The sequence below is a fragment of the Cryptotermes secundus genome, unplaced genomic scaffold, assembly GCF_002891405.2.
Source record: "Cryptotermes secundus unplaced genomic scaffold, Csec_1.0 scaffold1274, whole genome shotgun sequence".
Taxonomy (NCBI): Eukaryota; Metazoa; Arthropoda; class Insecta; order Blattodea; family Kalotermitidae; genus Cryptotermes; species Cryptotermes secundus.
In genome coordinates this window covers 961,703-976,612 of record NW_019718632.1, presented here as the reverse complement: position 1 = coordinate 976,612, position 14,910 = coordinate 961,703, and the positions used below count along the sequence as shown (strand labels likewise).

Genomic DNA, 14,910 nt, shown 5'->3' with positions numbered 1-14,910 from the left:
AATATTAAAGGTAGGCCTACTCACCAAATTACAGTAGATTACATCAATTGTTGTGCCTTACTGTACCTAGATACGAGTACAGTAATCAATTATCTTCATCTGTTTCCTGTTACTTGCCCAATACACACTTTCTAAATTACGTTCAATGTACATATCAGAGAAATTCAGGAATGAAAATGACGTTACATACGAGGTTGATGCATTTGTACATGTCGTACTAAGCAAGGTATAAAAACAGTTGCTTTATGAGGAATTAGTTCGTACCATTGAATATTTGACGCAATAGACAAGGTGTCGCAGAAACTGATGTTGCTATAACCAAGTTTTACTGTATTAAAAAAAATGACATAAAATGACCGAAAAAATCCAGAAAAATGACCTAAAGGAGAAAGGAAAGAACACTTTGCTTCCATGTTATTCACATTTCAGAAAATGTATGAAGAAAAATTCCCTAAAATGGCCAAAAGTGACAAGAAATACACTTAAAAGTCCAAAAATTTACCAAAAAATTACCCCAAAAATGAAAAAAATGACCTTAAACCTAAAAATGTCAAAAAATTACTTATAAAATTTACGTTTCTGTAACCAGCAGCTCATATCCGAGATTTATATATTTAAGAGCATCGCATAGGATACAAGGAAAAAAAGATGACATGTCATCAAAATCCGGGCCCTGGTAGTGAGTGATTAGCCAGTTACAGGAGTAAAACAGTTAAAATGTAGCACCTGCTGAAGACAGATAAAATATAGCAGCAGCCGAAGACGTTGAAGTATAGCAGCAGTCGCGGAAAGAAGACCCAAACGCGTGGTTGGAAGATCTTATGTGATAGTGTGCGATAACTGAGAAGTCAGCGAGTAAAGACTTTTCTGTGACTTCAAGATGGTCTGCTGTAGTACAGTTATATTGGGTGTGTGTAATTAAGAGAGACTTGTATAGCTCCCGCGTTATAAATACCTGAAGACTACTGAAGATAGACTGTGAAGAGAATAGTGTGTAGGGTTTGTAAAGTGCCTAAACCTGCAACAGTGTTATAATTAATTGTAGCTACGACTTTTAGGTTGTTAAATAAACCAATTAACAATCTGAACGGCGGCTTCAGTAGCAAAACACGTTATAATATCAATACCAGAAGCAAAAATAATTTTTACCATTCACAACCAAGGTTGTCAATTTATATAAATGGTGTTTATTATATGGGTATAAAGGTATTTAATCACTTATTTTTGTACATAATAAAATTGTTAGATGATAAGAATCAATTTAAAAATATTTGAAAAAATACTTTCTACTGAATTCTTTTTATTCGCTGAAATACTTTTGTAATAGTAAAAACTGATCTAAATGTTATATTTTTATCCATGTGTCATGCATCATAAGGTGCTTTATTTTTGCATAAGATATATAATCAGCAGGGTCCGGATTTTGATGACCTGAAAATATTTAAAAAATGACCTATAAAATTCCAGAAAAATGACCTAAAATATAATATGCAGGGCCCGCATTTTGATGACCTCAGAATATTCAAAAAATGACATAAAATGACTGAAAAAATCCAGAAAAATGACTTAAAGGAGAAAAGAAAGAACACTTTGCTTCCATGTTATTCACATTTCAGAAAACATATGAAGAAAAATTACCTAAAATGGCCAAAAATGACAAGAAATACCCTTAGAAGTCCAAAAATTTACTCCAAAATGAAAAAGTGACCTTAAACCTAAAAATGTCAAAAAATTATCTATAAAATTTACATTTCTGTAACCAGCAGCTCATATCTGAGATTTATATATTTAAGAGCATCGCATAGGATACAAGGAAAAAAAGACGACATGTCATCAAAATCTAGGCCCTGATAATCGCCTACTTTCTGGCATGAAGACTTGTATTACATTTAAGATGTTGCCACGTATAAAGTATGAAGATAAATCCATTTGGTTTACTGTTTCATCTGACCTATCACTCCTTAGTGAGAATAAAAATGCTCATTAGTCCCGAACTAGTAGCATTATTAGAACATTTAAAAAACTGACCTATGCTTTATTTCCATGAAGTATGTGTATCTTTTACTAATTTCTTAATTTCTATCTTATGTATTTATTGTGTAGGTTATCTGTTTGTGACTGGTTCTATATCTGCCAGGCGTACGCTGCAGCCTACTTTGGATCGATGGAATTTTACAATAAATGAACCTTGAAAATGGCTGCAGCACCTTCCTCTGAAACATCTTGTAACTATTACACTAAACAGCGTCACATTGTGAAATATTGTTATATTCATCAGTACAGATCAATGCAATGTAGCATCAGCACTGTGACAACCATGAATCAATTTTGTATATGATCTATGTACACAGCTTCTCAGACGATAATCCTACAAGTCTGTAGTTTTGATTTGAAAGTGGCAGATTAGGTTAATGTTTGATTAGTATGTAATTGCACGATATTACGGGACTGGAGATGAATTTTTCTGTAGTGAGATTATTAAAGAAGGAAAAATGTCAACTGGGAATACAGCATTTATTTTGGACTGACCCCAGAATTCACTTCAAACGATTCTGATAGCAGCTCTCATGTTCATTTTTTTAGGTGTACCATATAGTACCAGTTGTCATTATACTCATGAACATATTAAAATGGTTTGGGAATACATTAAAAGCAATAAACATGACATTACGTTTCCAGCATTCCATGTATGTACATGCCCTTTAAGTATACATGATTTTGGGTTGCTGAAGTTCATGAACCCTGTTCCATGACAAGGGAACTAAATCAAGTCAAATATATGGTCACGACAGAATGAGAACTTATGGATAACAGTATTGAGATAACTTAGCATATTGGGAAGAAAATTGTGAGGTAGTGGCCATCACTCGAAGAAAGCACTCCACTTATAATGACATGGCTGAGATGAATGGCAGTAAGCCCTGAAGTAACAGCGGAAAGGTATTGGAAGGACTGCAATTCTGTAAGGATAAGGGATACTGTGCAATACAGCATGTGACCTCTGAATGCCACGATGCTGCATGAGAACTTTACCTGAAGGAGGATTTTGACTTGAAGGAAATGTACCACAAATCGATAGTTGAACTATAGTGACAGTACAGATGTATGGCTTCTTCTGCATAAAGCCCAGTGAAAAGCCACCCGATTTTTAAATATTATGTCATGTTATACTGAGGATATCTGAAGTCAGAAAATCAAGTGAGATATTTTTCTGTGTGTATTATGAATCTTGGCTGATGGAATAACACCGAAGTTTCTGGGTTTCCCTTCTATAAAATACTGAAGGGGAATTGGGTACAGCAGTACTTACCTCACTGCCATAAGTTTAACTTATTTTGTTTTCAGTCACTTTTTCCCCCCAAACCCACTGCTGGTAATGTATATGAAGACTGAATTGCCAAGGGTTACATTGATGCTTGAAGTGGTTTGTGAAATTTTCTAAGTTACAAGATGATTCATGACCTTTATGAGTTGAACCTCAATCAGGGTGGTCTAGAAGATGTTGGTAAAATCTGAATTTTAAAAGAGAATTCAGTTCAGTGGGGTAATATGCCATGTGCAAGAGAAAAGAAAGATGGCTTTCTTTGTATAGATGCAGGAAATCAATAAACTGTAAATGCACTTTTTGATAATCCACCATGTTCTAAGCACCCTTGTGCATAAAATGTTATTGTACTGTCAATTCTACTAAAATAATGGAAAAGTTAGTCAAGCAATTTTCAATTCTTCACCTATATATGTGCTCAAGACAATATACTAATTGCTGAATATAACAGAATGTAGTGTAATAATGCAATCTCCAGTAATCTGCAGGTAATTATTTCTCTTAATATCCCATTATTGGCTGTTCGCAAGTGGAAGGGCTGAAGACATGTCAGTAGGGCGCTAAGAGTTCTTTAGTGTGTAGATGTCCACTGACTAATTCTGTGAAGTACTGGATATAAGCAGGATTAACCTGAAAAAAAGTAAACTTGTCACAAAACCAAATTTCTTTTTTGTGTAAGCAGCTATCTGTTATAAAGGGATGGGAAGATATGAAATTCATCGGGTCCACAAATAAGATCTAAAAGTTTGTGATAATGGTAAATTGTTACAATTAACATGTTGCTGGACATTATCCATCATCTTGCCTATTCTAAAAAACCGTCTAGTTTCTATCAAAACACAACGTTTCGGGAACTGGAATCTGTCCCCGTCTTCAGGTAAAACATACTCAGTTGGGTCCAATAGACAGAGCTAGCCCCTATCTCCGGACATAGGTCCAGTTGTGTTTTGATAGAAACTAGATGGTTTTTTAGAACAGACAAGATGATGGATAATGTCCAGCAACATGTTAATCAGGTCCACAGTTTGAAAAAAGTATTTTGTTTCCATACAAAATCCAGCTTTTCACTCAAGATCAATTTTCTTCATCCAGCCTTAGTTATAAATGCAATCCTTCACAAATATTACATCTTATAAATTACAAACTCAGCATAACAGTGCAGCAACTCAATCAATTAAAATTATAAAGAACTACTTTAGTTTTGTCCTGTATATATAAATGCATGCACACTAACTAGAACATAATTGATGGTAATTCTGTATTTCAGCATCCTGTTGTAAAACTTTAATTAAAACGTGTATCCACAGTCCGTCAATAACGCAACAACTGTTTATTCACCATTTAACACTTAACACAACATATTTCGGCCACAGATGGCCATCTTTAGGTGTCTCATTGTATCGAAACTGCTACACTGCTCTGATGTGCACTGAAAGTGCAACACCACATGCTGCCAGAGGGCACAACACACAAGCAAGGGGCATATTACAGATTGCATGTGTAGCAAAACACTGGGCTAATTAACAGAACAACAAGCTGCAGAAACAAACCCTCTGGAATAATCACACAACTATAAAAAAAGGGACAACACCCCTTATGAGGTGTAATAGGACTTTGCAAAAATAATGAAAAAATTGTAAGGGATTTTAATTACTTATTTTATGTTAATTTTAACTGGACTGCAGTGTGCGGTTTTAGTGCACATTAGAGCAGTGTAACAGTTTCGATACATTACGACACCTGAAGATGGCCATCTAGGGCCAAAACATGTTGCGTTAAGTGTTAAATGGTGAATAAACAATTGTTGCATTATTGACGGACTGTGGATACATAGATATTTTTGATACTTGATGGTACATCATACATTTGGTAGGCAACTCTGTCAAGGAGAAGAGTCCTGTGCATTTCAAGATCTCCCTGATGATTTTGGCTGCCATATCTTGCAAATAGAATACAACAAATTTTTGATCATGTAATAAAGTGCATCACTATCTGATATACAGAAAAAGGATGAGAAACTATAGATGTGGCCTTATTAAAATATACTGAAGCAGATTTTGCCTTCATACAGTAATATAAAAATCCCATTTATCCACGTCCCTGTAATTCTACATGTGCAATATTTTGGCAACAATGCATTCCTTTCCAGTATTTTTATTAGAACCATGTCTCCTGTGCTTCTGGTTGCCTGTAATCTTTATTTATTGTCTCTTTATATTCTTACCTTCTTATGTATGTAGAATACATGACTGTTGCGATGGTAAATAACTAGACATGAATACTTTGATTTATACTTTTTGAGTCCTCTTGAATACACTTTCAGTAACCTCATCAGGAACTGAACCCACACCCTTCCAGCTTGTAGTATAGTACCTCAACCAACTATGCAAGTGTGTTTCCCCTGATGGTTGTGTAATTAACTGAAATGTGTTGTGGTGAATAGAGTGAGAAGTGAACATTTGTATGATGATACATTAACATCTACTTAGAAAGTATTCATATTGTAAAGTAAGTAAAGCTATCCCTGTAACAGGCCATGAAGGCCCATAGGGTTGTGAGACGTTGAGGGTCCCACATTATCTAGACAATCGGCTCAAAGATGGCGGTAAGGTTGTCAGCCTTATGCGTCAGCCGCACTTTACTCCCCAGGAAAATTATTCATATTGTAAATTTAGTATTTGCAGGAAGTGATTTCTCTCATTGCCAGCTGGTAGAATTGTTAATTAGTTCTTAATATTACGTATACAGTAGAACTTGGTTATAACGTCATCAAAGGGACCTAAAAATAGTCTCGTTATAACCGAAATGGGAACTTCCACAGTAGCCTTATGTTAGTCACGTAAAAATCTACCAAAAACCGAGTTAAATGTTGCATTTTTTAGTGAAATACGTAGTTAAGTACAGACTAACGTAACATTAACGTGGAATTAATATGGATTCTCCATATCGTTTGTACTGTAGAATTCACCAAACCAAATTCGCGGCATACATCAGCTTTTTTCCTTTTATTTTCTATTTCTCTTCAGTGCTTAAAACTTTCCTTTCCATTGCCATGTTTTCACTACTGCACTTCTCTGGGTTTCGGCAGGAACACTATAGGGTAAGTAGACAATGTGAGGTCCTGTTAGACGAGATTCTAGGAAAGGAATGCAGTTAACAACCTGCAGCATCCTCTTGCACTATTCACGCAGTCCCACCCCACACCCTTGTTTTCGCAAAAAACCCACGCTCCTCTTGCAGTCCGCGGTCGTATTCTTCCAGGACAGTCACGTCAGCAAGTAGAGAAAGTGAGGGTGGGCAGACACATTGAACTTTCCCACGGTATCAGAGAAATTCAGGAATGAAAATGACGTTACATACGAGGTTGATGCATTTGTGCATGTCGTACTAAGCAAGGTATAAAAACAGTGGCTTTATGAGGAATTAGTTCGTACCATTGAATATTTGACGCAACAGACAAGGTGTCGCAGAAACCGATGTTGCTATAACCAAGTTTTACTGTATATGTAAGCGAGAGAGCAAGGTAATGTGCCTGATTTTCTCCACTCATTTTCTTCTTGATGAAACCACGTAGTTTGGTAGGTGGCTACCAACATTTTCGGAAGCCTCCGTCTCCACTATCGGAGCAACTGAGTGACAAGATCGAGGCAGCAGGTTCCTCCAATATTGCAACAATCCATAGACCCAAAGATTTGCCTGCTGTAATTTCTCACTTGATAACGAAAACAGTCCAGTGGTTGGCAACATTGTATTCATTCTTAACGTTATGAACTCTCATACCTAAGATCAATCACATGCTTGATTTGATTATTCACTGTACCTCTTACATTTTGTATACATTTTATACATGACAAATTAAGTATGTATGAGTAAAATATTGGACACCTTCTATTTAAATGAAATTTCACTGCATGTTTTGACAGGGTGTGCAGCGTAGTCTCTTGCTGTTTAAAACCACTCAACTGTCCTGAGGCTACTGACATAAACTGGAATTTATAGGTTACAAATGCTGAATTTCACTGATCAATAACCTGCCTTCTTGTGTGGAGGCATATCTGAATACCTTGACTGTAGCCCTAAGAGTCATAGAAGTAAATAAATGGGGAACCCAGTTTCTGTGGCTATGACTGTCACTGGGCGACATAAATACTGGGACCAGGTCATCCAAGCTGCAGGATGGACGCAAGGCTGACGAACAAATTCTGTGAAAAAAAAAATGGTTGTAAAATCAAAAGAAATGAAAACTAGGTAAAATCTGATAGTCTTCTAAGGAAGGCTATGTATGGCTCAGCCTCAAAAAGGGCTGTTTTGCCATTAACGATGATGACTTCTAACAGAGTGATGATGGTCATGTAAAATTCCAATACTCACTAAATTATAATTTTTATTTATGTTTTGACATTTTACATATAATAAGGCATCTTACAATGTGTTCTTCACCATTCATAAACCTTTCTGGTACACTTACTGCCACCCCTTGGTCCTACATGCAAACCACTACAAGAGATGTGAGGAGTATACATACAACTCGGCATGTGATTATATTGTGGCCGTAGGTTTGTGAAGTTCATTACTTTTATTAGGTCATGTACACTTAAATGAGCTCACAGCCAAGAACCTTTTAACGTGTAATTAATGATGAAAGTCTACAGAACATCCCTAATGAGATCTAAGATTTTTTAGTGATTGTGCCCATGAATAAAAATTTGTTTAGTGAGTGAATGAAGTTCTCTTTATCTGAAATTGTACGAAACACCACCCCATGGCAAGATGCATTATAAAATTGTAGAAATTAACGTTTCCATGCCTGTGTATCCATCTGCTCACATCAAATGAAGGTGTCCAAAGTTTACATTTAGACCTCATCTTAAAACATCAGCATAAACTGACTAAGAGGCTTTATTAATCATGAATATGGTAAATGGCAGAGAATTCATACTGCAGGCTTTCTTGTCGAGATATAGCTTATCCTCCTTAACCTTTGCATTAAATGGGGGCGACTCACGAATATAGTGCTACAAGTGTTTACTAGAATAAATATGTGGAACAGACATTCGGTTTACGGGCAGTTCCCAGTGGCTCCAATAGAACTGCTCTGTGGCAAGGCAACTTCATGGCAGAACATCTAGCCAGTGAGCAAAATCACCCCATGGGGTTGTTAGCCCGTCGCAGAGCCAAATAACCTGCAGCAATATCCATGGGCAAACTTCGGATTGTAGAAAATTCTTCAGACAAGGCATAGTACAGTTTTGTCTGTGGGTCTGTGTACTTTGCCTGCAACAAACCACAACATATGTCTGAAAGTGTCTAATCATATATAGGAGCAGGAATGGGGACTGCTCCTTCAAGTTAGACAATTGGTTGGCCAGTTGGTCAGAAAAGGAAAGAAAAGAATATTATTGTTACAAGACTACAGTACAAGGGAGAATGTCCACACTGCATCATGATGAGAGTGGGGAGTGACTCCAGTAGCACCCAAGAATAATGAAGGTAGATGAACACTACAGCACAATCAGTGTTTGAAACCACCCAGAGATCTGCTACTCTGGGTCTGTCGCTGTTAGATCGAGGACACTGAGCTCAGAAGTTCAGGACCTTACTCTTGGACCAGGTCCAGTCTGCATTTCTTGTAATCCCTATTCAGCAACTGGACTATTAAGTATTCATATCAAATGTCAGTATGACTAGACAATTTTGTGAGCGGTCTAATGTATGCCTCCACTGTTTTACGTGAAAACACATGCTAACACTCACAGAACAATATAAAATCTACACCATGGCCAGAGGAGAAAATCCCATGGATTGTGTCACTGAGACTTTCCCTCCCTCCCTACCGTTATATTCCCCTCCAGCCCCTCTGGCTTGTGTCAGTCAGACATTAGTGACTTGAGGGAGTTTGTCCTGGGCCTCCACATAATAAGAATAACAAATGTTGGGTTTGAGATTCTCAGTGCAGTGACTGTAATGTGTACTGTGTTCTGGGATGTGATGCTGTACAGTCTGGTAGAAATTCACTGAGGTTTCAGAAGATGGAGCCAAAATGTGATTGGAGAGGACAGCAAAAGCAGTTATGGTTGTTTACCCAACATACTTATCAGTCATGAAGACAGAGGCTGTGTGTTCCTCTGAAATGGTGGTGGACTTCTGCCAGACTACACAATGTCATACCCTGCTACATGCATACATACGCACATACAGAGACCCTCTATTGTTGAGTGTGTGTGTGGGAGGGGGGGGGGAGAACAAGAAAAAAAAATGTGCCCTAAAGCCATTGCCCCACAGAATCTTACACAGTCCGTACAAATTAAAGTAGGAATGATGGTACATACCAGAAGGCCTGAAATGTCGGAGTACTTCTTGGCAGGTTTGAAGGACGGTGGAGCATCAATGGTGCTATCTAAAACAGAAAGATTGCAGGAAGGTTTGTGGTACCTACAATCATGATCCAGTCTCTACTGATAAGTGAAGTACATAATTTGGTAATGCACAAGACTTCTAGGGCTCATGGAGAGGCAAATATATGCTCCTCGCTTACTACGCAAAATTCATCTAGTACCTATAAAATTTAACTTTCTTGTTTCCTACCATCATCTTAATAGAGAACAACCAAAGCTACTGTGATAAAATGTCTGCAAGCTAGAATAATGGAGACAGAATAAACTGTCTACTGCTAGGTAACATCTAAATAAATAATTATTGTGGCCATGGACATGCACAGAAGAGAATTCTTGCTAGTGGTGACTCCTGTGTGGTCCATGGAGAGGCTATATAGAGAGCACCCATGAGACAACGGCCAAGCCTATTCATAAGAGACAAATTCATCCTCTCGTCAAAGAGGATGTTACACAAGGACCAGGGGCAGCCCGCGTATAGGCACTGCGGAACTGCAGCACCCCCAATTTCCACATGATATTATCGATAACATTTATATAATGAGTCCTTTTTTCTTTAATTCTTTCTTTATACTTGTACAATACAATACACAATCCTTAAGCTTAATGTCAGTAGCCAAATCTTTGTATGGAACTGTGTGCTTCTGGAGCAGCACCCCCACTAATTTTAGCTATGAGCCACCACTGATAAGGAGTATGACTACAAGGGTTCAACTCATGGGGAGGACACTCCTCTGGTCATGATCCTAAGGGGGACTGCTGACAAGACGGTAAACCGGCAGTCAAAGTCACTCTGGCTCTAAGTTATTTCAGAGTCAATGGTTGAGACAGTTACTAGCCAGTAAGAATGTGGGTATAGAAACAAAGGAAATTGTTTAAATTCATTATCAGGAATGACTGATGGTAACACAGCAAACTGAGAAGACTTCGTTTGTGCTGTAGTGAGCTCATTTATTTCGGACCCAAAAGGGATGAGTGATGGGGAGACTGGAGAAAACTGCATGAGGAGCTGTGTAACTTGTATGCTTTGTCAAGTACATTAAACAGAATGACAAAATCAAGTATGAGATGGGTAGGGCAAAGAGCAATGCATGTAGTATATTGGTGGGAAAGCCAGAAGGAAAGAGACCACTAGGAAGACCAATATGTAGGTGGGTTGATAATATTAAAATGGATCTTGGAGAGTAAGGACAGGGAGGTATGGATTGGAATGATTTGGCTCAGGATGTACATTGGCAGAGGGCTCTTGTGATCACGGTAATGAACCTTCAGGTGTCATATAATGTTGGGAAGGTCTTGAGTAGCTGCACAACTGGAAGCTTCTCAAGAAGGGCTCAGCTCCATGAAGTTAATTAGCTCACTTATATTGGAACCCAAAGGCTCAATACTCAATAGCACTGAACATAATCTTGAAGCAGTTCCAGCCACCTCTTATTCTCCCATACAGTCTATTTTAATATTATCATCTCCTCTCCGCCTCCTCCTCCACCTCCACCTCCAGAGTGGCTCCTCTTGTGCTCAATCCCACTCTCTGCCATGAGAAATTAAAACAATCCAAATGAAAGTTCCAATTAAATGTCCACCATCATCTGAAGTCAGCTGCAGGCGCAGACCCAGAAGAATATCAAATGTGCATTCAACAAGCAGTCAATATAAAGATTACAGCCTTCTGAGACGCGACGCCATGCAGACTGGTGGACAGATACCAACAGTTCAGTGTGACATAATGCCTCCATCTTCAGTGTAAAGTGTAAGTTGAGCATGGAAGAAACAGTGGATATAGCAAGAGTGAGGACTATTTCAAGGGCCAGTGCCCTTTACACTGTTCTCTTCAGACCTACTGGTTTGATCAGTACCTGTGTCCCACTCCCCCCTCCCCCCTTTCTCTGTGTCCATACCAAATTTCCATGTTCAGCTTACGCTTCTATCCTGAAGATGGAGGAAGCATGTTCCTCCGAAATGTTGATAATGAGCTATCAGATGACACAGCGTTACTCCCCAGAAGACAGTAATGTTCATAGGCACTGCTGTGACAACCTCAGATCTCCTGTACTGTGAATGCTCCTCACAATGCTCCTCCATGAATTTGTTCTCTTACAGTGCACAAAATCTTCTCCCCACTGCAATGCCCTCTCTTGAGCAACAATCTGCTTCAGTGACCGCCATGCCCTCTTCTTGTTGCTCGTTTTGCTGCTGTGCTGGAACACAAAAACAGGATCGATCAGTCACAACAAACCAGGAAGAAAAGTTGCAACACAATTTCTGCTTCTAGCATCAGTTCCATTTCATGCGAATTGATGGGCATCAGGTGAACTTCAGGCTGTAAAGGTTTCAGGAGACGAGCGCTGTCAGCAGAAAATGAAGAACAAAGGAAGGAATGAACTCCGGAGAATCCATTTTTCAACATATTACTGTGCAGTACTTTGTGCAAAATATATCAAATTTCTAAGTACCTGAAAGTCTGGATCTTTGAAAACAGGTCTCTTTTCCTCTTTTAAGTCCTCTATAGCTACATCTGCTGCTGAAATTGACACAGGGCTTGGCACTCCAGAGCCACCCACACTGCTTGGGGCACTGTCCCCATCTCCAAGTGGCTGGAAGGAAGGCATCCATAGTAATTTAGTGAACAGGATTAAAGGTATTATTTCCACACTATACACTTAAAACAGAGTTTCTTTAATTGTAATATATACTAACTATCTCTAAAATTCAGTGAATACACAAAATGGTACACAGAATTCAATCATATGCTCAAAATTAAGTACTGCAATTTTTATGCTTAGAAAATTGCAGCCTACGGTGAGTGGACAAGTTTTACGTATGGTTTACTTTTCTCATGTGCAGGCTCAACTTAATTACGGTATCATTTTTTGGGGCTCTTCTTCATTAATGAAAAGTATATTTACTGTACAAAAAAGAGCATTAAGAGTCTTGTTAAGATTAGGGCCAAGGAGTTCATGTAGGGAAGGCTTTAAGACAACGGGCATACTTACTGTCCCCTGTTTATATATATATTCCATAGTCTTGTTTGTACTCAAAAATCCTGATATGTATCAGGTGAATAATGGCATACACAAATTAAGTACTAGGTGGCATAATAAACTACATGTTTCCTTTGTGAGATTATCTTCCATTCAAAAGAGTGTGCATTTTTCATCCATTAGAATATTTAATAACTTGCCACACAATATATATTCCTTGAAAGACAATATTAATATTTTTAAACAAAGGCTAAAAGATTATCTTATTTTAAATGCATTTTATTCGGTAGATGAATACATGGCATACAGGCAAGCATAATACATTACTGTTGTCTTTCCAAGATTATGTATTATCTAGATTTGTTATATGACTGCTTTTTATTTTATTATTGTGCTTTTATTTTATAATTCTTGAATATTTTAATTGTTGAGACTAGATTGCATTTTGCAATGTCATTTTGCTGACGAATTCAATATCCAGTCCGGTTCCCGGACAATGGATCTGTGAAATTATGTATCTACGTATGTATGTATCCTCACACTCCCAAAAACTTTAAATTGCTTTTGAAGAATTATCTGAAATGCCTCAAATTTTCACCAGATTTAAAAATGTTGTCTCCCTGGCGCTAAAGAAACCAACAGTTCATTACTGCCAAAAAAGTAACGCCATTCAGCGGCCTTCCTTCCAAACGCCCACAATCTGGCATACATTACTGTAATTTATTTTTTCCAAGTCTCATTTCCAGGGCCATCCTGGTTACTTAATATTAACCAACCACAGAAGAAATGTGTTGGGCAAGAATTAAAACTTCTTTTTCGGCCTGGTTTTCGCGTAAAAGAAACACATTACGCATATAAATACATCATAATTACTAATAAATGCAATACTCACAGTATTCGGACGTTTCCTTTTCACCATGATGCAGTAATTCTCTAATAACGATTTAATTTAGTTGTATCACCTGTTATTTATCGATACAACCAACTACTGTGATCACACCGAATGACCTCTTTATTTCCAATTACAGCATAAATTATTGCAACGCTCGTACCACCGATTCAACCTTAGTAACACACGCATCATTACTGTTACTACCTAACACTGTATTTCTTCGACATCATTTACATCGTACCGTATACTAGTTTGTATCGATCCAACCGAGGGTCATTTGAGGTAGAGGTTAACCAATAGCAACATGACAAAATTACAATTTTGGTAACTGTGCCCAATTGAGGAATTTTTCAAGAACTGCATTTGTAATATAAAAATGTATTGTTAAAATTCAAATGTTTAAATTAATAGCAATAACATAACATTGTCATGTATTATGCATGAGGTTTTACACATATAAACGCTTTATTATAAGATAGCCCTTGATATCTTATTTGTGAGCATAATGTTGGCCCTCAATAACGGAAATCGACAGTAATTTGTTTCGATTCACGAATAGCAACTTGACAAAGTTAACAGTATGGGTCCACAGTGGCATTTAGACGAGTTTCTCTCAAGAACAGCATGCTAAAGATAATAAACAATCGCTTTTACGACCAAGATTCTAAAGTTAACAAAAATATCACCTGTCATTAATTTGATCTTCTTTATATAAGCACTCAGTCATAAAAAAAAGATGTGTGAGCATGCAGTTGGTATTCATGAATGGAGCTGAATTTTTTTTTCTGTATTATTGTGTGCGTGCTGCAGGTTCACCAATACAAACATGTTAAAATTACAATATTGGTGCAGAGTTGCAGGAGACGAATCGCCTTAACGGACTGTATTTTCAAGATAATACAGTAATATCTAAGAATATAATTTTTAAATTCAAAGGAACATCACTTAGTATGATTTTCGTTGTGTAGTCACACATTGCTATAAAATAGTCTCAAGGTTAATATATGTGACCATAAAGTTGGTTCTCCTTGACAGGCATTTGTTAACAAAGATTTGAACATTAAAGCGTAGGAGCCGGGATAACTTGTTTGGTTTAGTAGGTTTAGCAACGGGCTATGGCCTGGATGACCCAGAGGTCTGAATTCGAGTCCCGGTAGGGTGAAGAATTTTCTCTTCTCCACGTGGTCCAGACAGGTTCAGGGGGCCTATCCAATGGGTACCGGGGGCTCTTTCCCTGGGGGTAAAGCGGTAGGTTCATGAAGCTGACCACTCAACACCAACTAGGGCCGAGGTCAAGAAAATGTGGATCTATACATCCGC

General features: G+C 37.8%; 1 protein-coding gene across 2 annotated transcripts; it reads right to left on the bottom strand.

Annotated features, from left to right (window-relative positions):
• Positions 1–7,153: 7,153 nt before the first annotated feature.
• On the bottom strand, positions 7,154–13,896 carry LOC111863175 (INO80 complex subunit C). 2 transcript variants are annotated; one of them, XM_023849244.1, is made up of 5 exons: positions 13,591–13,896; positions 12,171–12,311; positions 11,816–11,915; positions 9,655–9,722; positions 7,154–7,527 (listed from the first exon to the last, which is right to left on the bottom strand). In XM_023849244.1, exons 1-5 carry the CDS (start codon positions 13,615–13,617, stop codon positions 7,486–7,488), a joined length of 378 nt encoding a protein of 125 aa, XP_023705012.1. In that variant the 5' UTR covers positions 13,618–13,896; the 3' UTR covers positions 7,154–7,485. The 2 variants fall into 2 exon arrangements, with proteins under 2 accessions (XP_023705012.1, XP_023705004.1); XM_023849236.1 differs by lacking the exon at positions 7,154–7,527 and adding an exon at positions 7,692–8,599.
• Positions 13,897–14,910: the final 1,014 nt, after the last annotated feature.

Coding starts and splice junctions, on each gene's coding strand:
- LOC111863175 (XM_023849236.1), bottom strand. CDS start 13,617: ATGGTGAAAAGGAAACGTCCGAATACT. Junction 11,916..12,170: donor TCAAAGATCCAGACTTTCAG/GTACTTAGAAAT, acceptor TTTGTGTTCCAG/CACAGCAGCAAAACGAGCAA. Junction 9,723..11,815: donor GGGAGAAGATTTTGTGCACT/GTAAGAGAACAA, acceptor TTTCTGTTTTAG/ATAGCACCATTGATGCTCCA.